The sequence below is a fragment of the Thunnus maccoyii genome, chromosome 23 (genome assembly GCF_910596095.1).
Source record: "Thunnus maccoyii chromosome 23, fThuMac1.1, whole genome shotgun sequence".
In the NCBI taxonomy this organism is placed as follows: Eukaryota; Metazoa; Chordata; class Actinopteri; order Scombriformes; family Scombridae; genus Thunnus; species Thunnus maccoyii.
The window spans coordinates 23883920-23911850 of NC_056555.1; the positions used below are offsets into that span (position 1 = coordinate 23883920).

At 39.1% G+C, this 27931-nt stretch overlaps 1 protein-coding gene across 2 annotated transcripts in view; it reads right to left on the minus strand.

Annotated features, from left to right (window-relative positions):
* The window catches only part of LOC121890392 (potassium voltage-gated channel subfamily A member 1), a 41364-nt gene extending 13840 nt beyond the window's left edge, over positions 1-27524 (minus strand). Inside the window, exons 1-2 of one of the 2 annotated variants that reach the window (XM_042402589.1) lie at positions 24516-27524; positions 10954-11035 (exon numbers count right to left, since the gene is read on the minus strand). In XM_042402589.1, coding sequence (XP_042258523.1) covers positions 25422-27137 — 1716 coding nt within the window. In that variant the 5' untranslated portion in view covers positions 27138-27524 and the 3' untranslated portion in view covers positions 10954-11035; positions 24516-25421. Of the gene's footprint in view, positions 1-10953; positions 11036-24515 lie in introns of those variants that run through there. The other variant, XM_042402588.1, reaches the window with a different exon arrangement.
* Positions 27525-27931: the final 407 nt, after the last annotated feature.

A 27931-nucleotide genomic window follows, 5' to 3' on the forward strand; every position in this document is an offset into this window, starting at 1 on the left:
ATGTGATATTATGTTAGATAAATGAAAACTGACTTGACTTGACAGTTGGGTGGTTTAATTTACCGTATAAAAGTGCATCATATCTTATATACATATACATTTTTAATATTTTGTTGGAAAAGTTAATTAACTGCAGCTGTAAAATCTAATGTAGTGGAGTAGAAAGTACGATATTTCCATCTGAAATGTAGTGGAAGCAGAAAATTGCATAAAATTAAAATACAAGTAAAGTACAAGTACCTCAAAATTGCACAGTACTTGAATAAATGTTGATTGTTTCCACTACCTCCATCTTTTTCTAAAGCTTGGTTGTTGTGAGTGACAATAATAGAAATGTAAGTAAAACTGTATCTAATAAATTTATTTAGCCCTCAATGTGAAAACGTTTTCGTGTAATCCGTCAATCAGATCGATCACATTTAAAAGGAAATTTAAAAAAAAGGTCCACTGATACACACCGTCGTGTCTGCATCAGTGCTGACATACATCTGTGAACAGCATCCACAGCCTGAGGCTTTATTAGACGCCGTGTCGTTAACGTAGGCCGACCGATGAAATTCAATCAAGCGAGACCCGCTGTGATTGGTCCCCGGGAGCATCTGACCCCGCCTCCTGCGTCTGCTGTTGTGGTGTGTGAGCTTGCTGTGCTGTGACACCAACAAGCAGCTCCGCTCTGATTACTACAAACAGCACAACACACACACTCGCATATCGTCTATTTATATCTTGGGTTAGACATGGTGAATATTATTACTGAGTAATTAAATCTGTGTGTTCATGCATGACTGATGCGGCACATGGAGTCGAACATGCGACTGTAGTCTGTCAGCTGAAAAAAACATTTAAAAAAAAAAAAAAAAGAGAGAGAGTTACATGACGCAGTTGTGCCATCTCATCTGTGGATAATGAAACACCACAAACAGGATTTTCCCTCTTTAACCCTCTAAAAATAGCTCCCAAATTCAGGGGGAGGGGTCTGTTACTGTCCATCCTTTCAGCCAAGTGGAGGGTCAGATACAAAACTATCACACATCATGAAATTATATTACAAAACTGTTATGTCTCATTACACAGAATATAAATAAAATCAAATTTCTGTTTTATTCTTCAATGTAATTGGACCACAATTAAAAAAGAAATTCATGGCCTTTTTCTCACTGATTATTTGAACGATGACTGTTGTAAACTATATGCCAATATGTTGCTTCACAAGTTTGTTCTGTCGGTGTAAAACGTTGATTATTTAGAGCTTTCTGCACACCTCTGTATACAGCTCATCTTTGGTGTTGCTACGGGAGAAGCAGTATACGGAGGCTGATGGTGGCTTACAATGATGCTATGAGGTTCCCAGATGGCACGGTGCCAGTCAACTGTCTGTGTTCTCTGGTGTTCCTACATGTGAGGCACTTCTATGACATCTGATGTAAAATTTTATGTGTCGCTTGGATGAGTCAGAGAACAGCATCACGGAGGCTGTAACCAGCCCCAGGAAGAGCTGCTCTCGCTACTCATCCAGGCTCAGAAAACACCGAGATAGTCCACATATGAACTGGTTTTTAAACTGAATGAATGACAATCGATCGTTGTGGTTTTATCTTGTATGTCTTGTTCTTTCTTTTTATGTGCTACGGACCCTCTTATGAGTCCATAATAAAGTTTGAAAAAAAAAACTGTGACAAATTTTAAAGCCCACCTCCACTCAAAAACATGTTGTTCTTCTTGTTCCTTCAGTTGGATGTTGTCTCAGTTTAACACATGTACCTAGCATGATTTATGACATCATAACTAGTTTTAGTCGCTCCGGGTCCAGTATGTGATTTACACAAGTGTGATGTGGACTAAAGGAGGAAACATCTGGTGTCCAGCAGGAAAACTCTAAAAATGAACAATATTTGGTTATTCAGAGATTCTGGATTTTTACATGAAGCAGTAAAAGTAGATGTTTTTTCAGGCACAAATTATTATTCAAGCAGAGTATTTTTACGTCTTAAACACGTCTATGTCTGGAGAGGATCTTTAATGAGCCAGCTCATAGCCTTAGATCCTCAGGTGGGACCTTCTGGCTGTTCCAAAGTCGAGGTTTAAATCTAAAGGGAACCGTGCTTTTGCCATCAGGGCTTTGGAACGACCTGCCTGAGGAGATAAGGCTCACAGAATCAGTAACTTCTTTTAAATCACTTCTTAAAACTCACTTCTGCAGTCTTGCTTTTATGTGATGTCATCTTTTTTTTTAATCATCTTTTAATCTTTTTATACTCTCTTTATTGTTTTTCATTATCTTCTACTGTCGTCTTCTTAATGTCGGCCTTGTTATTGCTTTCTGTGTCGTGTGTCTTTGCTTTTGTGTTTTACTGTCTTTACTTTGTCTGTCAAAGCATTTTGTAAACTCTGTTTTTAAATGTGCTATATAAATAAAGTTATGACTATGATTATATTTCATGTATTTACTGATGGTGTTGATAAAATATAATCTACCAAACTCATACTCAAGTAAAAGGACTTAATTGTTGGTTCAAAATCCTTTAACATTCAAGAAATCACAATTGGTCATTTTGCTGTCAAAAATCACATAATTTTAAAATTTAGTTAGTTTGTTTTTCTGTGGTACCCTCGAGCCAATCACCTCCTTTTCCACCTTCTTTAAAACCACATCACCAACTAGATAGCCGACATAGTTTTAAAGACAAGACAAATGAGGTAGCAGGTAGAAGAATACAACAATACAGGGGCTGTACTAAAGCGACATACAGCCGTTATAAAGTTTTAACAAAGGAATGTCACATGGCACTTTTCCTGTTTTTGTTGACTTTGTGAGCGACCAGCGTGTCGGAGAGCAACAGTGTCTTTGACTGACATTAGCCGACCGGCTGAGTGTCGGTGTTGTAGACAGATGGTGTGTTGTTAGCAGTTGTATTGAAGAACCAAACCAGCATCTAACAGGGACAGAGGTGATATTTGCAGGTATGTTTACATGATGTTTAATGTGCTGCAGCTGAGCAGCTAATTAGCTATCTATCCTGCTAACTGACATTAGCGGTGCACTTTTCTGAATGTTTGTTTGGTGGCTCGTTCAACCAGCAAAGGTGCAGGACAAGATGTTTTCATGTTTCTAAGTTAGATAAGAAGGAGGCTTTAGCAGGAAAGCTAATGTGGGTTGTTGTTGTTCAGAGTCTGTGGCTCTTGTGTTGTGTAGCAGGATGCAATCAGGCTCAGTGTGACCGTCTGCTCTGCAGATGATGGAGCAACACGTTATTGCTTTATGCAAGTTCTGATTTGTACTCCATGAAATAAATGCAAAAATAGGGGCTGTCATCACACCAAAAAAATAAATAAAACTGGATCCAGATATTTTCTCAAAGGAGATCACAGTTATTTAGAGAGCAGCCCTGTAAGATGGAGCAGAAAAAAACCTGTATTTTACTTTCAATCGGACTCTAAATAAGTCAATATTGCAGCAGTTGCAGTTATATCAGTTAATTCAGAGATATGATGTTACACAAGACAAGAAAGACGCTGTGATGTTTGACACTGATCAGGACAGACTGTGAGCTGGAAAAGATCCGCCTCAATTTGACCTTTGGTCAAAGTGAATTCATTACGCAGCCCTGTTGTACAGTGTACATCCAGTCCTTCCTAAACCATAAATTTGGGTGGACGTTGAGCCGCCCCGGAGGCATCACACAGGCCTCAGGGCCAACTTCATGTATCTGTCATCTCTCCAAAAAGCTCCAGCCTCTCATCTCAGCTGCCTGCGTGACTGCTTCACTGTTCACAGAACTATCTGATGAAGACATGCTGATGGTTGTAACATCAATTACTGCACCTTACTGAAAGCTTTATTTATAACCATCTGCTAAATATCTCATACTGTACATCACATCATCCTGCCTGTTGATGCATCGATCCCTCTGCTATGTTCTACTGAAAACCTTTAGACAACCTGTCTCTGACAAAGTACACATACAGTATATCATACAAAAAACATCATTTCTGCATTCAACATTTTTTCCAGTTCTGGAAATGTGACGTTCTTATACTGCAAAAAATTCACAGGTAAGTGGTCAGTGGACTTCTCGTTTAACTTCTTTCTTTCTTTCTTTCTTGTGAGATGTTAGATAGTTCAATAATTTATAGACGAGAGGTCACAAGACAAAAGGTTGGGAATTACTGGGTTACGGTTAGGGAATGATGGTGATTTTAGTTAAATGTAGAAAAAGTCAACGTGTGCTTTGAATCAGTGTTGACTTTATCTGTTTTTAAGAAAGGCCAACATCTTTTCTAAAATTAACCAAACCATAAAAACATTCATCATGCTGTAGTTCAAACAAATAATGTGATATGTTGACAGTAAACAGTTTTAGAGCTGCAACGGTTAGTCGATTAGTTGCAAACTATTAAATTAATCGCCAACTATTTTGATAATCATTTTGAATCATTCTTTCAGAAAAACAGTCCAAAGTCTCTGATTCCAGTTTCTCAAATGTGAATATTTTCTGTGTTTCAGTAATCAACATTTTACAGCATTTTATACACTAAACAACTAATCGATTAATAATAGACACCTGAATCAATAATGAAAATAATCATAGTTTCAGCCCTTAACATTTTATTATATTTCCTATAAAACATATTTGTTGATGCAAATTAGTTATTTATGAACGTATTTTTTCGGGGACGGGGCTGTTCAGAGTGATAATGAAACTAAACAGAAGTGATGGATGTGGATTCATGTAAAATAACATAAAATAAGTTATGAAATAAAATTTGTTGGGGCAGAGCCTTTATTAAAGAGTCAAACAGCAAAGCAATAACAGCTTATCACCAAAAATATGTGGATTCTCACTGTTATAAAAATGAAATTATTTTATTGCCAAAATATTTTGTTAGAATCACAACCTTGATAAAGCCTTGCACCCATCTGCTCATTTATGTAATTTAAATTCATTTACATTATTGACTTTATTGGCTATCAATCAGACCTTTTCCTGTCTTGCTTTCACCTCCCCAGTGAGGTAAATTTCCAGTAAGATGTATTTCATTCTCATCTACAAACACTTATTCTGATTTTTATTATTAATATTATCTTATTCTATTTAAGCAGAATCCTCTTGCCCACCACACTGTCTCTTTTGTGCTTTGTCTCCTCCTGTGCATGCATTACTTAACAGTTCAAACTGACCTCTGATCTGTCTGTATATTTTCAGCCTGCTCAGACAGACGGTTTGCAGCTCGACGCTCGGCCTCGCTGGCTATTTCTGCAGTGTGAAGCGATGCACGCTGACCTTTATGTTCCCACTGTTGTTTGGAGAAAATGAGCAGCCTGCTGCATTATGTAAACACAACACGTTTGCATGTTACTTTTAGCACTAAAAGATCTCCATCTGACTGTCTTATTTGTGATTGTATAGGAAATGTCGTCTTTTCTTTACTGATCTGCAACCTTTATCTTTAAACTGGGGCATGATATTATAGGTTAAAACATTTTTAGTGTAGATTATATTTTAGAATCAGATGTATTTCAGCAGTTTTGGTCACGACAGTCGGTGTTGCTTCTGCAAGCAGAGAAAAAGAATCAAATAAGCAGAAAACAGGGAAAAAAGAGGCATCAGTCGAATGTATCTAACCAGACTGACTGAATACAACGCTTCCACATGAGCGGCTGCTGCCATCACTTCTGCATCATCTGCTTTAAATGCAGCGACCTAACTGTCTGCCAGAGGGCCCCACAGCACCTACACTGCTGCTGCTGCTGCTGCTGATGATGATGATGAAAGTGATGATGATGATGATGATGACATCCCACAATGATGCTGCTTACAGCCAATAAGACATCCCACCCACAGAAGCCGATTTTGGGTCCAATAATATCTTCAAAACAAGGAAACGTCTCTGAATCGTGTAACTGGTTTATTGAAAGTATTTTTTAATAGCTTGTTTAATTAATTTTATCATGGCATAAATACAAATGTGGCATTAATTACAGCTAATTATCTGAAGGTGGTCAGTGGTAGAAGAGGTACTCAGATCCTTTACTTAAAAAAAAGTACCAATACAACAATGTTAAAATACTCCATTACAAGTAAAAGTCCTGCATGAAAAATCCTCCTACAGTAAAAGTACATAAGTATTATGAGCTTGATGTAGTTAAAGTATTGCAGTAAAAGTACATAAGTATTATGAGCTTGATGTAGTTAAAGTATTGCAGTAAAAGTACATAAGTATTATGAGCTTGATGTAGTTAAAGTATTGCAGTAAAAGTAGTGGTTTGGTCCCTCTGACTGATATATTATTATATATGACATCATTAGATTATTAATAGTGAAGCATCAGTGTTAGAGCAGCATGTTACTGTTGTAGCTGCTGGAGGTGGAGCTAGTTTACACTACTTTATATACAGTTAGCTAGTTTAGTCCAGTGGTTCCCAACCTAGGGGTCGGGCCCCTCCAAAGGGTCAGCAGATAAATCTGAGGGGTGGTGAGATGATTAATGGGAGAGGAAAGAAGAAAAAACAAAGTTCTGATACACAAATCTGTTTTCAGTTTTTGGACTTTTTCTCTAATCTTTGATTTTTGCTGAAATATTGGATCATTTGAACATTTATTGAAATGAAAGCATGTGAGAAGTTTAGAGGGAAAAATCACTATTTGGTGGAGCTGTTAACAACTCATAGACATGTGAAATGTGACCCCGACTACACACTGCTTTTTGTAAGGCTTGTTATATTATCCATTGTGTCAAATCTTCATCTGAAAAGTAACTAAAGCTGTCAAATAAATGTAGTGGAGTAGAAAGTACAATATTTCCCTCTGAAATGTAGAAAGTAGCATCACATGGAAATACTCAAGTAAAGTACAAGTACCTCATAATTGTACTTAAGTGCAGTATTTGAGTAAATGTACTGATTTACTTTCTACCACTGGTACGGGATGTGTGCTGCTAATACAGGACTCTGAGAGCTAAAAGATTAAAAGCTATTAGCGAGCTGTAGCCTTAATATGTTGCTCTCTGTTATTTGGGCAGCATAAAGATGAGGACACACCAGGACTTAAAAGGGCAGAATTTTGTGGCAAATTCATTTAACTCCAATGGAATCGCCACAATTAGTTGAATTAGTTTGCGTTGAGTTCAACTTTAGTGAACTTTGAAATGCGAATTTGTGCTGTTGACCAACAGCAAGCTGTCTCCACAGAGCTGTCATCTGACGGGACTGGAGAGTCCAAAGTGGAGGAAGCTATCGTAGCTTGTTAGCTCTGTTGTACTATTCACTTTTATTTAATCTCCTTTATTGGAATAAAACTGTTCTACAAAAGAAAGTTATGAGACAGGAGTCAAAGGTAGAAATATGCCTTTTGAATAAACTATGTGAAGTCATTGTCCTGTTAGCAACTAAGCTAACAAACTGACAAGCTTGGACAGATTTATTTTCCTTCTTCAATAAGTTTTTGTTTAATGAAAAGATGTACAAGGGGAAAGTAAACAGAACAGTAGAGAGAAAATAGAGTGAAGCTGCAGGAACCATTGTGATTAACTAGCGCTAGCTGGACTTAGCAGTTAGCTCAGCAGTTAACCAACAAGCCCTGAGTGGTCACTATGTCACCAAACCTCTGAACCTATTTCACATGTGAGTGAGAGAATGTCACTTTATATATTTAGCAGTTTAATAAAGTATTATATACAGAAACAAAATAAATACAGCACTTTATAACCAAAACCAACAAAAATTTGAAATATCATCTTGTATCTCTTGAAAAGTTCTATATAAGTAAAATTATAGTAGTATTATTATAAAAGGAAACAAGATGTAACTTTTATAAATTATAGTATTTAAAAAATGATCATGACATCACAGAATATAAGGTGTAAAAGTATGTTGTATAGTGCAGGAAATATGTCACACACCATTTGTAGGATGTTTGATGGGCGACTTTCTCTGTGAATGAAATAATTTCTGTCATACAGCTTAAATGGACGAGTCCACGAGTCCTGACCAACAGTCAGGAGCCCAGATAAACATTAAAACTGTTTTTCTTGCTGTAATCATTCCTCCTGTTCATACTGTCCATTAGAAGATCCCTTCATAATGATCTTACAACGGAAGTGATGGAGGACAAAATCCACAGTCCTCCTTCTGTGTAAAAATGTATTTCAAAGTTGATCTGAAGCTAATATGAAACTTCAGCGTCCAAATGAGTCAAATCAAGTAGATATCTTTCAACGTTACAGTCTTTTTAGTGCCAAAGTTCCTCTTTTTGTTACTATACTTCCACCTGCAGCTCAACAGGGAAACACTGTCCGAGGAAACACAAAGAGGGAATTTGATGCTAAAAAGACTGTAAATGTGTCAGATATCCACTTGATATGACTAACTCAGACTGATGAAGCTGAATAGAAGCTTCACAGAGACTTTTAAATGACTGTGTGGACACACTGTGGATTTTGGCCTCCATCACTTCCATTGAAAACACATTTGAAGGATCTTTTAATATCCAGTATGAACAGGAGGAATGATTACAGCGAGGAAAACCTCTTTCACTGTTACTATGGACACCTGACTGCTGGTTTAAGACACAACTGGAACTATTGTGAAGCTACCCTTTAATACTATCTTATTAGATCTATATCATAACACATGTGGGCGATAATTAAAGTGCAACATCCACCAACCATGAACAGCCGGGGACCCTTGTTACATATCATTCCCGATCTCTCTCTCTCTCTTGTTTTTTCATTTTTTATTTAACCAGATAAAATCCCATTGAGGTTTTCTGTCAACTGTCCACTTGATAATAAAGGTGTTAAAAAAACAGTTATTTTCTGTGTTTATGTTTTATGAAAACATACTGTGTACGTACCGCACTGTGGATTATAAGATACACAAAAACAGACCTGCTCAAGAGCTGTTACTTCAGGATGAGTCAGTGTGGTATTAAAGTGGAGGTGATTTTACTGTGCGTGTGTGTGTGTGTGTGTGTTTGAGGCACAATTAGATGTCGAGCCTCCCCTCTGTTTGGTTTGATGCTTACAATAAAGGAAACAGCAGCCGAATTTATCCAGGAAGGAGATGGCAGCGGAGGGCGGGAACACTGAGAGGGTTTAATTAGCATTCTCAGTGGAGTTTACATATATTTGATTAATTCAAGCCTTCACAATGCTTTCCATTTTAAAGATAACTGCTCTTCTCTGAGGCTAAACAATTAGGTTATATAAGCTCATCTGAGTCTTACATTTCCATGTCACAGACCTCGAGCCAGCTGAGCAGCTCGGCTGAAAACCCTTAATTATCACACGCCAATGAGGCAATCATTCTCTATTTACTCGTGCGCTCACTTCTGCACACACGGCTCCAGTTAATGACCCAGCACAGCCCAGGTTTAAAATAACCTACGTGAGGTTGTAGGGAACTTCTCGCTGCCATTTTGATTAGACTCTTTTAGATAATTATGTAAGCGTTCACTATAAAGGACGACAAATGTGTTTAAGGCTTGTCATGCTTGACACACACAGTGTCTTTGTGTACTCTGCTGGTATTGCAAAGTCCATTTGTGTTTAGTTACTGGTGTACAATGAAGTTCACAGCAATCTTAAAATGGCTCTGCACTTTCAGGCTCACATCATTTTATTATTATTTCAAGTTATGTTTAATTTCTTTCTCTAAAAACAACCTGGAATGGGTTATTTTATATTGAAAATCAGATTAAAAAACAAACAATTAAAAAAACAGATGAAAATTATATACTACAAAATATGTAGCTTATTTGCTTCCGTGCCGAGAGTTAGATGAGGAGATTGATACCACTCTCATGTCTGTACAATAAATATGAAGCTACAGCCAGTTAGCTTAGCTTAGCATAAAGACTAGAAACAGGGGGAAACAGCTAGCCTGGCTCTGTAAAAAGGTCACAAAAATACAACAAAATTTATGGACACGAGTCCAGGAATTTACTGCACATAAAGCCACATAAAAGTGCAACTTGTCATTTTTAATCAGTGTATTAATGAGTTTTTTAGAGGTGCTGGTTGGTGGATTTTGTAGCCGTGTCCTCCTTGTTTTCAGTATATATGCTAATTATTATTTATTCTTAAAGTAATCTAAGGGACTTTAAATTATTTAATGAATACATTTTGAAAATTGTAAGAACAGCATCACTACGGTAAGGACAGTGTTAATAATGTCTGTTACTTTACATCACTTATTGCATATTATAATACGTGTGATAAGTTGTAGCTTCATCGTAGACCTTAAATGACTCGATATTACATTGTAATTTTCCAATCCACTGTTGGGAGGCCTTTTTGACATTTGTGTTAATCAATACAATTTCAGTTATTATTACTTAGATCAAATCTGGCACATATGTGTCAGTTTGTTTGAAATCGTGTTCATTTTTGCCCTAATTTTGAACGTATATACTAAGCATTTACTTAGTTGTCCCCATCTGTGGTGTAATTTACAGTTTACAGTGCACACACTTCAACTGCTTTCATCTCTAACGCTTCAACCGTTACTTAAACTACACAAGACCTGACAATCCTACTGCCTACTGGGTTTAACCTTGAGGCGAAAATTACAAACACAGTCGGAGATTACGCTTCAACTGACACTTCAACTCCTTTCACACTTCAACTGCTTTTAAACTGCAACTCCCATACAACATTTCAAACGTAAAGAATTCACATTTTAACACGTTTTAACCTGTTTATGGTGTTAAAACCTGCAACTTTAAGCATAAGTACACTTAAAAATAGTCTAGAAAGTTCAACCTTTTCCAGTTTTATGTACTATGTGAACATCATGAGACACTGGAGAAATATGGGCAGAATTACTGTCAGACTAAAACATATTTAGCTGCATATAAACATAAGTCATAGAGATAAAGTCGCCTGTGGACATGAGCTGTGATGAATACCTTTGCTCTTCTGCCTACGACTGTACCTCCATACAGAAGATTGGTTCTTATGCAACCGCAGGCTTAAATTCTGCCCATCAGCAGCAGAGATTACAGTCAGCGAATGTGATGGACAGAAGTGCCGAAATCTGAGGAGGAAAGGAGATTTCTGTGCGGTGGACTTTACATTAAGCCTGCATTTTAAAACAATATGTTTTTACTCACATAAAGCTGAAAATACAAATATAATTTGTCACTTTTTAACAAAAGTCAACGGTCAAAGACACACAGTGTTTTTTGGGGTTTTTTTCCTCTGTGTTCAGTTTCACTTACATCTCTTTGTTTCTATTCTAGTTCAGTATTCGTTCTCCTGTGAAGCTTCATGGTGACTCAGCTGTGGGTGATGAAGGTGACTGTGGCCTTCAGAGAAACACCTGGATGTGTTTGAGGATTTAACAGCAGCTTTGTGTGTTTGCCTTTGGCTCATTGTTGCTTTCTAGATTTCAAAAGAATATCCAAGTTCGCCATACGCATTCGTGTTTATTTTTAAAAATTAATTAAAAATCTAATTAAAAAAAACCCAAATAAAAATATTGTAAAAATACAATTTGCATGGCATTTATTTACTATTTTTAATTAGAGGTGCTGATTCATGTATTCTCTCCATGTTTCTCTTAATTTTCTGTTACATGAGAGAGTTTCCAAGCTGTGAATATTATGATGATGAAAAAAATATTTTTTTTTTTTTGCAACCCAGTATCCCGAGGACTTTAGACAACTGGACAACTCTGCAACACAACGTTTATGTCCAAAGCTGATGTTCAGTGCCAGTGCTGGAAGTAATCTGCCCTTTGAGCAGAAATATACTTTAACCAGACTCACATATTGTACAAAACTATTTAGAAAACACTAGAGCTGAATGTTCCAAAATGTTGTATTTGAGTAGTAAAATTCATATTTTATTTCATATCTATGGGTTAACTTTTGGACATCATGTCACGTTAATCAATGTACTCCATTACCAACACAGAAAAAGCTGCACATTTTATTTTGCAATTTAAATTGTGACAGTTTATCAAGGCTGCCCTTTTAACTCGAATCATCAAGTAGAAGAAAAGTCAAATCTCATTTTGTCAGTCAAATCACTGCACTCTGTTTTTCTTGTTTCTTTTTGTCATGGCTCATCTTGTCATTAGGTTACGTTTTGTTTTTTCTTTTCCATTAGTCTTGCATTTCCTGTTTTATTTTGGTATTTAACTCTCCTCTCGTTTCAGATCCACTTCCTGCCCTTGTGTGTTTCCCGCTCCTGTCTTCGTCATGATCCCCTAACGTCATCCACCTGTGTCTCATTACCCTCGCTCCCCTTGTGTATTTAGTCTATGTGATCCCTGCTCCCTGTGCCAGTTCGTCTTAGCCTTCTTTGCAAGCGTTCCAGCATTATTATTCCAGTTATTAACCTCTAGTGTTTTTTTGACCCCGGATCTGTCTTTTGACTCTGCCTTAGTTCAGTCCTTCTTGTCTTGTTGCCTTTTTCTGACTGCCTGCAAGTAAAGACTTTGTTTTTTGGAACTGTTTGTTTGAGTCGTGCGTTTGGGTCTAGCACTGATGTACCAGACACCCCTTGTCACTTTTTAGCTGGATCATAGTACAAACAGCGACACAGAATGTCAGCACAACAGGCTATAAACTTACAAACCGAGTCTTGTCTCAAAATAACTACAAAAACGACTGTGATGGAAGTCTAGAAGGGTGATGGAAACAGAAATCTGCGCAACGTGAACCCAGTCGCCTCACAGGGTGAGACAGTGATAGACGGTGATAAACAGATGGTTCGTCCAATCACCTGCCAAGTATGTTTGCAAAGTGCCTTTTCCAAACAGTTTCCAAGGACGACTTCTCCGACGGTTCTGTGTAACAAACCATCTGGCCTTCCTTGTCAAAACCTGCAGCCTACATTACCCATAATGCAACTAAACCATCAACAGTTCAGACGGAGATTCAGGTGTGCTATGCTAGCAGCAGCAGCTAATTTTCAAACTTGTAGTCTTTAGCCCCAACCAACGCTGACTTAAGTGACATCACTTGAGGCAGTTTATCAGATTTCACACAGCTCCCTCTGAAGACACAAAAGGTTTTGTGTTACTTTTTACACAGAGCACACCTGGAAACAATAACCATGAATCTAATAATAGAGGTGGCAGATCAGAAAACCTGCGTCATTTCGGCGGTCTAAGCCTTTTTGGAAGGCACTAACAAATAATGTTATCCTGCCAATAGGGGAGCAGGTTCAGAAAACACCACTGACACTGTTAATTATGTCATTTAAAATATATAATCTATCTGTCTAGGGAAGGTTACAATAGTTGGTTCCATTTTAGATCTGGTTCCTGATCTACAAAATACCTCTTACGGAGCCTTTAATCTCTTCTCACTGCATTTTCATTGGTAAAGATCAATGGAAAACATAAAGGTCAAAAGTTACTGTGTTCTCTGCAGCTGGTGTCTGTATTCAATCAAAGACTGTTTGTGAGCAAATAGACACATCACTCTGTAACCCCACTATGGATAATGTTCAATAGCATTTTATCAAATCTAAATCCTTTTGAATCCCTCATCAGATCTGAAGTTTACCTTTCAACATTTGCAGTAACTAAAGTCTAAGTTGACTCTAACTTTCAGATGTCTAATCAGCTTTTGTTGTCTAAGAAGCAGAATTTTTAATGTTCAGAACCTGAAAATGATCTGAGCAGCATCATAAATTAAATATATCTGACGCATTGAGCTTGACCTGACTCCTAATACTGAAGCTCCTGATTCACATGTTGATCTGTGTGTGTCTTAAACCAGCAGTCAGGTGTCCATATGAACAGTGAAAGAGGTTTTCCTCGCTGTAATCATTCCTCCTGTTCATACTGGATATTAAAAGATCCTTCAAATGTGCTTTCAATGGAAGTGATGGAGGCCAAAATCCACAGTGTGTCCACACAGTCATTTAAAAGTCTGTGAAGCTTCTATTCAGCTTCAGCAGTCTGAGTTAGTCATATCAAGTGGATATCTGACACATTTACAGTCTTTTTAGCATCAAATTCCCTCTTTGTGTTTCTTCGGACAGTGTTTCCCTGTTGAGCTGCAGGTGGAAGTATAGTAACAAAAAGAGGAACTTTGGCACTAAAAAGACTGTAACGTTGAAAGATATCTACTTGATTTGACTCATTTGGACGCTGAAGCTTCATATTAGCTTCAGATAAACTTTGAAATACATTTTTACACAGAAGGAGGACTGTGGATTTTGTCCTTCATCACTTCCATTGTAAGTACATTATGAAGGGATCTTCTAATGGTCAGTATGAACAGGAGGAATGATTACAGCAAGAAAAACATTTTTAACTGTTCATTTGGGCTCCTGACTGTAGTTTTAAGACACACTTGAAAAATTGTGAACCCGTCCATAAAGGGCACATATTCAGCTTTTTGTGATTTTCAGTTATTTATATCCTGTTATGATGTCGGATGTTAAACATGATCAAAGTTCAAAAACTTGAGGTGAACGTATGTAGAAATGCTGCCTGCAAGTCAAAAGTCAGGGCTTCAACCTGATCTGAACGCTTCGTTTGCAACGTTTTTTTCTATCTTGCTGACAAGTTGACGTCAGATCGTCACACATGCCCATAAACAGCCGTCTGTTCCATAGCCTTAGTTGCTAAGGTGGTTGCTAAGGTTTTTCCATGAGTTGTTTGTGTTGTCCACTCTCATATTTCGGAGTGGATTCCCGCTTAAATATGTTCAGATGTATTTGAGAATTTGACATTTTGAGTAAAGAACAAGAAAAAGTAAAATCCTGCTACTATAGTTTGTTTCATGGTTTGTTGACGTAGCCTCCCAAGCCACCAGACGTCAGCCGTGACACAGCTTCCTGAAGCTGACCAATCAGAACAGAGTGGGCTCATCAGGAGGCGGGGCCTTAAAGAGACAGGAGCTAAAACGGCCTGTTTCAGACAGAGGCTGAACTGAGGGGCTGCATAAAGGACCAGTAGAAGATAAATAAGGAGTTTTTTGAACTGTGAATCATGCAAAAATATTCCAGTAGAGCCCCAGAATAAAAATATAGAGCTGGAAATGTGTTGAATAGGTCCCCTTTAAAGTGAGAGATTCTTAAAGTGATGTGAGGCGAGTCTGCAATCTGTTGGTCCCTGAGTGGATGAGTTATTGGATTTGAATTCTTTCAAATACTATCCAACCCCATGACTTCTATCCAAAAGCGAATTCAGAGAAAGACTGTGGAAGTGGAAAAATACTGTTTTCTCTGGAGTCATCGCCTGTCATTCACACTGTTAGCCAGGACGAGCTCAGCCCCATCTTTGCTCTCTCACGGCTTTATGACTTTTTTTGAACAGCAGCAGAGGTTGCAGCTGAGGACTGCCACTGTGTGTGTGTGTGTGTGTGTGTGTGTGTGTGTGTGTGTGTTATGTAACTTCCTCATTGCATTGTCTCTCCTGCTTCCAGCGCTTTCCCAGCCTGTGCAGAGCGGAGCATGGGTTAGGAGTCAGGAGGCTGCAGATAGAAGCTCACACTACTCTCCTCACCCTCAATGTATTCACAAAACGCCTCGTCTCTGCCTTCGTATTAACCAGCTCGAAGGTTCCTCAGTGTCAAAACCATCAGTCATCTGTCTGCAGCCGAGCTACACTGTCACGTATTTACTTTTCACAGTCATGTTTTAATAATACTAATGATGGCTGATGGGTTTGTGTGGTAACAGCAGTGTAATTAGTTGTCCTGCAGAAACTACTCAGCAATATCTCATCTCGTGCTCCACTGTCACGCAAAGCATTAGACGCCCCCGGATTAAATGCATTTATGAGGGTAAAAATAGAAACATGATAATGCATCACATGTAAATAGTGTACTTCTTATGTGTGTTTATTTGTATGAATGGTTGGAAACTGCGTTGGCCCAAGATTACAGAAAATACACAGTGAGCAGTTTGGATTAGTCAAGGATACTCTCTCAGTAAAATGAGATGTCAATCATTCTGACAGCTACGACTGGATATTTTTGTCAACATGCAAAGTTTTTTAATCTCTTTCAAGTTTTTTTGAGGGCACAGCTTCACTCAGGCTCAAATCCAGCCATCACACCAACATGAGGCGTTCAAGGACGGACAACGAATGATGGAAAAATCTTTTAAAAATCAAATTTGAATATATGAAAGAGGTATGACATATAGGTATGACAATTTATCGATGAATCATTTATAAAGCAAAAACATCAAATATCAGCTGCTTTCAGCTTCTTAAATGTAATGTTTTGCTTGTTTTCTCTGTATTATATTGATGTAAATTTAATAATTTGGGGTTTTGGACGGACTATCAGACAAAAGACATTTGGAGATGTCACCTTTGAGTCTTTCACTATTTTCTAACATTTATAGATTTGATTAATTGGAAAAACAATCAGGAGATTGGTCAATAATGAAAATAATCTGCCCTAATGTTATACACACACAGTAAATAGTCATTTAATTCTAATTACCCAAGTTTTATAAGTATATATAGTATATAGAGAGTTGTAGGTCGCTCTAATCATTCCTCCTCTCCATACTAGCCGTCGAGAGATCCCTTTAAAGTGCAACTACGCTGTAAGAAATAGTCCCTGTTTTCAGCAGATAATTTGACTCATCATACAAGAGAAAGCACAGGTGTTACATTAAAGTTTGAGAAGGCAATAACAAGGCTCAGAAAGTGAGCCAGCATGTGCTGTACAAGGAGCCTGAAACTGACGCAGCTAGATGGAGTTCAGCCAACATTCATTTTATTATTTACACTTTGACTCCTGTAATACTTTAAAATGTCATAGTGTCTCAGCAACAGTAGACGACTGTTATGTGCTGTATATCTAATATAAATATGTGTGTACAAATACATGATACTGATAAGATTGGCAGTTATAGTTTTGACCTTTGTTTTGTTGTTGTTTGTTTGTTTTTTTCTTTCCTTTATTTATTTTTTGCTTTTTTTTTCTCTTCGGGGTATAAGGGATGGGTACGGGCTATATTTAAGACAAGTGTTCTTCAAGCTTTGTGTTTGTCCCTTTTCAACAGCTCCATAAAGAAATGGTTCTCCCAACTTAACCTGACTGACCTCACCCCGATCAAACAGCTTTGAACTGGAACAAACATCTTTGTTTTTTTGGACTGTTGGTCAGACACAACCAAGGCATTTAATATCATCAGTTTGGGCTTTAGACAAATTCTGGTTCACTATTTTCTAACATTTTTCAGACCAGCATGTTGTTCTGAAGTTTCAGAACTGGTCCTTTAGCTTCAGACTCTGAGTCAGTGCTGTTTCTGTTTTGTATCTTGTGTTTAAAGAAAAGCACACCATTTTCATCCTCTCAGACTTCTGCTGTGCTGTAAACACTTCTGTTTGTGGGAACTGGGCTTGTATTTGAATGCATTATCACGTGATTTTTGAACATATTGTTGCACAGCATGACAGAACACACTGACTAACTTAGTTGGTCATCAAGAAAAGTACACAATGTCCTGATGTCATTGCTGAGGGGAGTCCTTGTACTCAAGAGTGTGTTTCATGTTTATGTCCACAAACATTGAGTCAAATGTCCAAAATCAACGACTGTAACAGTAACAGTCTTGACTGCGAGCCAGGCCTTATCGCCCCACATCAGCGGCCGACCTCACTAATGCTCTTGTGGCTTTATAGCAGCAGATTAATGCTCATAGTTTTGGAATAACATATTCAACATTCACATATGGGTGTATTATTTATGTGTCCATATACTTTTGGCCGTGTAGTGTAACCACTGTATCACTGTCACATCTCCACCTTTTCCCCATTGTTTGGTTTTATCAGACTAAACTGCTCTACAACATCAATTAGCCAGATATAACCGAGCCGTCCACAAGCACTGGGACGCCGTCCAATAGTCATAAATTCTGGCAGAGCCGTGGCTGCCCTGTAATCTGGTGAACTGGCGGCCGATCTGCAGATCCCAATTAAGGGAAGCCGTATGCTGCTGGCGGCCGACGGCTGCAGCTCGACCAACACTGCCAAGGAGGAAACTAACTCAAGTACTGATGACTGTTTGTTTTTCATCAGAAAGTACGTTTTCTTATCACTTATTGGATATTGGGCATTTACAGGGGATTTATCTGATATCAGCCAGTCAGTGTCATCCACAGATACATGAAAACAACCTGGAAAATCGGATTTCCTTCTATAATTCTTCTTAAGAGGTAATCATTTATACAAGAATAAATTACTCTTGAAAGAGTCAGACAGAAAGATTGATAGTTTCAGAGTTTTGATCTCCTAACAATGTCCAGATGTCTTCTGGCAACAACTTTAATTAGATAAAACAACTTTCAGTGAATCTAGAGATTTTCCCTTTTTGTGTCTTTAGGTTCATAGTTCAGTTGAATTGGTCCTAAATTAATTAAAGCAACAGTTAAATTTTTTTTTTTAAATCTTCTTGTTCTGTCTTTTCTGGACAGATGTTTCAGATGGATAACAGTTTCATCTCTGTGCATCCAGTACAGAAATAGGTGTTTTTCCTAGCTTAGCACAAAGACTGGAAGAAGGAGGAATCTGCTAGCTTAGCTCCATCAAAAGAGAAAAAATATCCAAAGCTGTGGAATTATTTGTTAACCAACCGCAGCTCTGATAAAATACACATCATAACAACTTATGAAAATGTCTGATTTACAGTAAGTAGGGGGAAAACTGCTACATGGTGTAGCCAGAAAACTAACTAGCATAATCTGTGTTTATAGCTCGATTATGTTATGGTAGCTCCACTGTTAGCATATCCAACATTAAATGAGCTGTGTAGTTGTTTGTAACTAACCAGTGTTATAACTGGACATCTCTAGCCTAGCTTAGCAAAAAGACTGAGAACAGGGGGAAACTGCTAGCTTCCTTCAAAAGTGAAAAAATCCACCTTCCAGCAACACAGTGACAGGAACTCTGTCATCTCTTTAATACAAATAAGTTGCACTTAAGCGATATTTGCTTTTAAACATGTTTGTGCAAAGGAAACCACATTTAAAGGAATTCCTCAGAGCATCAACATCCACTTGAGAATAAAGCCTTTTCCAAATGTAAATGTGTGCAATTAAATGTTTTAAAAGAAAATCACACGAGAAATACTAAGATATTTAGTTAAGATACAAATAAGCACTAGTGCTGAGAAGTTTGTGAACAAACTATATTGTAAAAAACATAATTTAGTCCTATTACACATACGCCTTCACAGTTGATGCTGCTGTCACGTCAAGTCATATTTGTGGGTTGTGATTGTGAACATTTGGCTTTGTTGACGTTCACATTGCCTTTAGCCACTATTGACATACATACACTTTCACATCTGCCACTCCTTCAGTTTCCACTCAAGAATGAAAACTACGATGTAAAATGTAAAAAGAGGAAATTAGAAAATCTATCACTGGTGTTGACACATATTACAGCCTCCCTGTGAATGTTTTTTTTTTTAAGCAGACAAACAAGCAGAAGTCCTTAACAAACAACCAGAAATGTGCATTATGCTGCAGCAGCAACACAAACCAAAGGAGATGGCGATGGAGGCTGTAATTACTGAGTGAAATCAAATGAAAGTAATAAAAGATGCAGGCTAACATGTACATTGGCTTTTGGTTGACTGCATCCAGATGCTGCACTGCTGGCAGTGTGTCAGCGTAGGTGAGGCCACGTGGATGTGCAGGACAGATTTTTGTCCTGCAGCTCTCTGCTCACTGACACAAGCTCAACACAACAGAGATGCTAAAAGACTTTTTCTTTGTGCAAAAAGCAACCGTTTTCTTGGTCATAAAGTCCACATGCTGTGGCAAGTGGGGGGAAAAATTTAATAAACAAAAATGTTATGTAATCTAACGGGATTCAGGCAGCGAGGGGACCTGGATGGCTCACAAAAATCAGCAGAAGAGCCCCTGAAATGATTAAAGGCAGGAGGAGAGAGCTGATGGATGATGAGGTCAGCAAAAGCCGCGCCAAGTTGATTTAGCAGGAAAATTACTTTTTTTTTTTATTTGAGATGCCTGAAAATTTGGATTTACATCTACAAAGTGACACAATTCTGCCTCATTTTGAAAGCCTAATAAAAGCCTAAAGTACACTGAAGTGCCGACGATGCCTACATGAAGGGGGACAATAGAGTCAGAGCATTGGCCAAAACTACATGGACACCCATGTCCACATATTGTACTTTCAAATATGTTTGCTCTGGGTCTGGTTTTAATGGTTTGATCAAAGACCCTTATTTCCAGTGAAGGAAAATCTTGAAGTCTAACTGAAGTCACATTTAAGCATCCTCTTTCCAGTCAAAACTAGTGTCAACATGTTTTTTTAAAACCTATTGTTAATAGTTCTGCAATATTAGAACGAAGAAAAAAGATCTTATCAGAAGTACCAGAAATGCTCATTTTTGTCTCAGCCGGCTGGAGGGGCGTGTCGGTGTCTGTGTTTGATTGACAGCAGTTGGACAAGCGAGTCAGTGTCTGTGTTTGATTGACAGCAGTTGGATGAGCGTGTCAGTGTCTGTGTTTGATTGACAGCAGCTGGAGGGGCGTGTCGGTGTCTGTGATTGATTGACAGCAGCTGGACGGGCTTGTCAGTGTCTGTGTTTGATTGACAGCAGTTGGACGAGCATGTCGGTGTCTGTGTTTGATTGACAGCAGCTGGACGGGTGTGTCTGTGTCTGTGTTTGATTGACAGCAGTTGGACGAGCATGTCGGTGTCTGTGTTTGATTGACAGCAGCTGGACGGGCTTGTCAGTGTCTATGTTTGATTGACAGCAGTTGGACAAGCGTGTCCGTGTCTGTGTTTGATTGACAGCAGCTGGACGAGCGTGTTGGTGTCTGTGTTTGATTGACAGCAGCTGGACGGGCTTGTCAGTGTCTATGTTTGATTGACAGCAGTTGGACAAGCGTGTCGGTGTCTGTGTTTGATTGACAGCAGTTGGACGGGTGTGTCTGTGTCTGTCTTTAATTGACAGCCAGTTAGCAGGATACGGATGGAGACAAAGTAAACAAACTGCTGTAGCTACGCTAGCTAGCTAGCTAAATTGGACAGACGATGTGTTGTTATCAGTGGTACTGAAGAATAAGACCTAAACCAGCATCTAGCGGGTTATGCAGGTATGTTTACATGCTGTTTAATGTGCTTCAGCTGAGCAGCTATCTAGCCTTCTAACTGACAGTAACAGTGAGTATTTATTTGATGGCTCGTTCAACAAGCTAAGCTACAGAACAAGACGTGTGTTCATGTTTGTAAGTTAGATAAGAAGAAGACTTTAGCAGGAAAGCTAACGTGGGTTGTTGTTCAGAGTCTGTGGCTCTTGTGTTGTGTAGCAGGATGCTATCAGGCTCAGTGAGACCATCTGCTCTGCCTGCGATAGAACGACACGTTATTTCTATAGTCAAGATGTGATTTGCTGTATGGAAAGAAGCTATGTAAACGGATGATGGAATTGTATTTAATTGGAATAATGCAAAACTTGGGGGCGCCATTATGAAATCAAAGAATTTAAATTTCTCCCTTTTGGTATCTGATTTTTTTCTCAAAGGAGAACAGATGACAAGATATGTTGCCGTAGAAGATGAGGTTCAACTGATAAATTATCCACTGATTCACTTGAGGTAATTTATCAGATTTCACACAGCTCTCTCTGGAGCCACAAAAGCTCTTTATACTACTTTTTCGCATATGCATTAGTACTCTCCAACACCTGGAAACACACTGATGTGTAAAATCAGTGGAGTTCACTTATAAAGATGCTCCGATTCCACCTCTGAGTTCTTTGAGGTCTCTCAGGACAAAAGTGCAGGAGGCACCCAGCTGCTTCAGAGATAACACCCAGAGTAACAGCCTACATGCCTGCAGACTCCATCTGTTGACTGCAGTTTTTAACCAACCTTAAAAAATAAAAAAAAAACATTCTCACATCCACCTTCCACAGTGTGAGGTGGGAGTCGTCCATGAACCGAGTTACACAGAGCTATGAATGATTACCGGCTTTGTTCTCTACTAAGTTCACTGTGCTCATTTTTCTCTATTTTCATTTATAAAACGTTATTGTTGTTCTTGTGCATTGCAAAAAAAAGCCTACACACACACACACACACTCTCTCTCTCATCCCTCTGTGATGCTACAGTAAAGCTCATTGTAATCTGCTCTGAAAGATTTCCAACTTGTCATCCAGTCAAACAGGTCAAACTCAGCCTTCATTTTTTTGTTCAAACTCCCGCTGCTTGCTGCCACAGTCTGGGTCACTTTTAGTAAAACGTTTGAGAGGAAGATGTTGAAATAAACTGTTTATAGCCTGAAACCAAACCCACCGTGTGTCGAGGATTAATGTTTAGCTTGAGGACTGTAAACTTTAACTAATCCAACAGTGATTTTAGACCGTGGGCTGTGAGAGTAGGAAGAATCATAATGAATCAGAAATCTTACAGGGGGGAGGTTCAGTGTTTTATGTTTATTTAGTTGACTGAATAATGTTAAAGAAACCCAGACCTCCAAAATAAATCAATATATCTAAGATGAATTCTCTTTTTGACTGAATACTAATCGAGCGGAAACAATGAGTTGATTAACTGATTTGTCAGTTAGTCGATGGTCAGAAAATTAAATATTCTTTAGTTTTATTTTCTCCACTGTGAGGATTTCCTGCTTTTCTCTTTTTTTATGTAATTGTACATTGAATATATTTGGTTTTGGACTGTTGGTTGGACAAAACAACATTGGAAGACGTCACCACTGAGTTCACATTTTATAGACTAAATAATTACACATTTGCGCACCTATAAATATATTTTTGTTCTTCTGTATATCAGACGTTGTAGTTGCATTTGTGATCTGTGTTTGTGCTTCACATATTTACTTGCAAAAATATGTGAGAAATTACACTTGAAATTTAAGCCTCTCAAATATATTTCTATTTTTTAAGAGTTTTGAGCTTTAAAGTACGACATTTAACTTGGTTGTTATTAGACAGTGGAGGAAATTTTTAGACTTTCACAAGTGTACGGGGCTTTTTTTCTGTTTGTTTTTGTATTTTTTTTTTTACAAGTGCAACTGTGATACGCAAGCACAGATAAAATTATTACACAAATTTAATATAAATGTACAATTACATTAAAATTTAAAGTTACATCACTATTTACACATATGTTGCCTGATAAATAACAATAAATGTCAGAACAGAAAAGTTAGATGTTTCAGGAAGAGTTTAAAAGTTTCCAAGGTCGTGAATGAACTTTTAAGCTAGCATGCACAACAGGTCCTCAAAATACTCAGGAAAAAGGGAAATTTGAATGAAATCTACAATTCCATGACAACTGAACGATCGCTATCTGCTGATGAAGAACATGTGATGTGACTGAAAGCACCAGAACAGCTGAATGGACCTCATGGTGAAATTATTTTGTCAAATGCTTACAGTTATTTAGAAAGTGTCTCCAGTGCATAGTTTAGCCACCAGAGGACTGTGATGTTTATCTTTCATCTGTAAAATTTTCCCTTCATTCAGTACAGTATACTGAGTATAAATAGTGTACTATACTAAATATATAGTATGTACTATTTATTGGTTTCTGTTCATACTGTAGAAATCATAGCTTCACTGCAGACATCATCATGTATGTATTTGTGTTTATTTTGTATATATAACAGTAATATCCCCTCCTACTATCAATACCATGTTGGTTTATCATTCATTCTGTACATTTGTTTATATTGATATGTACCTAAACACACTTTTGCTGCTGTTTATACTATCTGGATAGATGCTAAACTGCATTTTATGTATTGGTACTTAGTGTGTGTAATGACATTAACATTTGAATCCAATCTAATATCTTGGTCACAATATTTTTAATAACCAAACCTGTAAGAAATTCTTGTTAAAAAATATTTATGTTTATGAAAAAAATGAATATTGGACAATATACTTTTGTCAAAATTGGCCTCAAAAATCTAGGATGAGTCAGGCTGCAGTAGGTAGTGTAGTGCTGATTCGATTAGTCGGTCAACTTAAAATGTATTGCCAACTATTTTGATAATCAAATAATCATTTAGGTCATTTTTAAACAAAAATGCCAAATATTCTCTGGTTTTAGGTTCTCAAATTGTGAGAATATGTTGCTTTTCTCTGTTTTATATCACTCCAAATTCATTTTCTTCTGGTTTTGGACCATTGGTCGAACAAAAGAAGACATGTGAAGACGTCACTTTTGGCTTTAAGCAGTTCTAACAGGCACCTTTAGTGTTTCCTGACATTTTTGTAGATTAATCTACAATGAAAATAACGGGTGGTAGCTGTCATAGTGTAGATGTTAAATAATTCAGTTATAGAACACAAACATGCAGATTTAATTTTGTGACAAATGTTACTCCATACAGTGAGGAGCCACGTCTGTGGTGCTGAAAGAACAGCTCCTCGCTGAACAGAGTAACATTTATGACAAAACTGCTTCTCATCTGCACAAATCTGATCGATCACTGAGAGGTTCCATCACATAAAAAACACATTATAAACCCAGAATATGTTTTTTAAAAAGAAACAATCACATATTATTGCTCTGTGACACTAACCTGGTATCTGTGTTGCTTGATCTCTCCAGATGGTCTCTGCGCTGTCCTCTTTTTCTTGGCTATCATTCCCTCAGTTACTTCCATGTTATGTCCTTTTTTTTTTAAATTCAAAATGTTCTTTAGTTTATTTAATTTCAATAACAAGGCTGTTTGTTCAGCATGTAAAAATCTTCTCTTTAGGTCCTCTGAGAGCGAATCAACTCTCACTTAGAAAAAGGAAAGAACTCACTTCTTTGACAGAACCTGAGTGGAGGGAACAGGTGTCTGCATCTCAAAAAATAGTTATTTTTTCTCCAAAACTATAATAACACCATAATCCAATTCATAAATAGTAGGCCTGTGGGAAATATGTACACATTTGCTGATGCATTAATGCAACTTTTCAGCGTAAACATAATGACTAAATATAGGGTAGGTATGAAAAATAAAATTTGGCTTTTTTCTTTTGTTGCACTACTGAATATGGACTGTTTCCTACATTATGTACAAGAGTCTGGTTGGTCCTGTTAATCCTCTCGTGATGTCAAGTAATTATTCCAAGTCCTGCTTGTCCTTGATTATCTGTAGCATAGGCTGGATGTCCTATTTTCCCCCACACTAATTCATCCATGAGTTTGATGTAGTTTTGTAGGTGTTCCTACTTTAAAGGGCCACTGTGTTGCATCACATGCACTGTGTGTTTGTTCATAACTCCTCAGTTTTTTCTAACGGATGTGCTTACCAGATGAGGGGGATTAAAATGTGCTTTTTATAAATCAACCCCCGTCGCTCTTAAAACTTTTCAGGATTGCAATGTGTTGATCCTCCGACTGCTATGTGCAAAGACTTAAGAGCCCATTAATGGGGGTTTATTCTACACAACTATGGGCTCTAACAGTTAAAGAGGTGAAGAAGTAGAACACTGGACTACAGGTCCGTCTCCCGTGTGTCCAAGCAGAAAGCGTAAAGGGATCTTTTGAAGTCAATGCTGCTGTTCGCTTTGATATTCGCCTTCTCCACCGAAGCGCCCGCGTCGTTGTTCTCCACATCCTGAGACTTGTTGGATGATTTACTCCCTTTGCGTTTCAGTTCCGGGCTGTCTCGGCCACAATTGGGCTCGTCCTTCAGGGAGGACTGGTCCTGGTCCGTCTCTCGGTGGTAGAAGTAGTTGAAGTTTGATACGATGACCGGCACCGGCAGCGCGATGGTGAGCACGCCAGCGATGGCGCACAGAGAGCCCACGATCTTCCCCCCGACGGTCACCGGCCTCATGTCGCCGTAGCCCACGGTTGTCATGGTGACCACGGCCCACCAGAAGGCATCGGGGATGCTGGAGAAGTGAGACTCCGGTTCGTCCGCCTCTGCGAAGTACACGGCGCTGGAGAAGAGGATGACTCCAATGAAGAGGAAGAAGATGAGCAGGCCGAGCTCCCGCATGCTGGCTTTCAGCGTCTGACCCAGGATCTGCAGCCCCTTGGAGTGCCTGGAGAGCTTGAAGATCCGGAAGACGCGGACCAGGCGGATGACTCGCAGGATGGCCAGAGACATGGCCTGCTGGCCGTTCTGGTGCTCCTGACCCTGCTGCTCCGCCAGCTCCGTGCCCACTGTGATGAAGTAAGGCATGATGGACATGATGTCGATGATGTTCATGATGGTCTTGGAGAACTCCGACTTGCTGGGGCACGCGAAGAAGCGCACGAACAGCTCGAAAGTGAACCAAATGACGCATGTGGTCTCTATGATGAAGAAGGGGTCTGTGAAGGTGAGGGACGGCCGGGGCGCGGTGCTGTTGTCCAGCCGGCTGGTGACCGGTAGCTCCCTCTCATCCCTGAACTCTGGCAGCGTCTCCAGGCAGAAGGTGATGATGGATATGGTGATAACGATCACGGACACGATGGCGATGCCCCGGGCCGGACTGGAGCTCTCCGGATACTCGAATATAAGCCAGACCTGTTTCTGGAACTCATTCTGAGGCAGCGGCTTCTCTTCCTCTTTTATAAAGCCCTCATCCTCACGGAACCTCTCCATGGCCTCCTCCCCCAGCTGATAAAACCTAATCTCATCTGCAAACACATCGATTGACACATTGACAGGTCTCCGGATCTTCCCACCGGACTGATAAAAGTATAAAATCCCGTCAAAACTCGGTCTGTTGCGGTCGAAAAAGTACTCGTTCCGGAGCGGGTCGAAGTATTTTATCCTCTTCGCGGGGTCTCCCAGTAAAGTGTCCGGGAACTGGTTCAGGGTGCCCAGCTGGGTCTCGTACCTCAGCCCAGCGATGTTGATGAGCACCCTCTCGTTGCTTTCCGTGTCCATGTCCATGTCCAGCATGTCCTCGTCGAACAGATGGGGACTGTGGTCCGCGCGTAAAAGCGCATCCATGGCGTTCTCGCTGCAGCTGAAAGTGTTGTTCATGTCGTTGATTTTCCAGGAGCTCTGCTGCTGAAGCGGCTGCTGATGATGATGATGAGGACTCCCCCGGGTGTTCAGCTCTTTACTGAAGTCCTCTCCAAGTCCAGTTTGAACGAAACCCGACTGAGGGACATCCAGCGCGTTCCGGCAGCTCTCCTCGGCATTGTTGCCTCCACCGCCGCCGCTCCCTTTAGCGCCGCCGTTCTCAAAACTCACCAAGGCTATCTCCATTCCGCAGCCATCAACAGTTAATGTGTCAGAAACAGAAGAGACTTGTTGAGCAGAAACGCAAGCATCCTCTCCGATGTAAGTTCACAAATAACGTGCTGCTGATGGATACGGAGCGGGTGAAATCACGGCCGGTGCTCCTGCAGCCGCAGCTCCTCTTTACGTGTATTCATGTGTTGTTGCTGTTGTTGTTGTTGTTAAGGCTTTAAGCCGCCGCTGCTCTGGATGAAGTAAATATTAAAACCACAAGAGAAGAGGAGAAGAAGAAGACCCGGATGAGAGAGAGTAGGCTGTAATGATTATTCCTGACGTCAAAAGTGCTGTTCAGACCGTTTAGCTGCCTCTGAAAATGTCTGTGGGTGTGAGACAAGCTGTCATCCTCCTCTCTCTCTCTCTCTCTCTCTCTCTCTCTCTCTCTCTCTCTCTCTCTCTCTCTCTCTCTCTCTCTCTCTCTAGGGGCGGGGACGCGCTCAGTTATTGTGGCTTTACGATAACAAAGTGCGCGCACATGGTCCCATCGTCACACTGTGGTCTGATGGGCTCTCAAGTGTAATTTTCATTCATTTAGATAGACAAAATATCAGTGGTGGAAGAAGTTTTGAGATGTGAGATACTTGTGAAAATGTAGCAAAACCACAGTATAAAAATACTCTATTACGAGTAAATACAAAACATTGTGATTTAAAATCTTATTTTCATTTTTCAGGTGACTCTGTAACATCTGTCCAGAGACTACAAATGAAAAACAGCCTCTTAGCTAACTCTGCTTTTACAGCAATGTTTATTAATATACACTG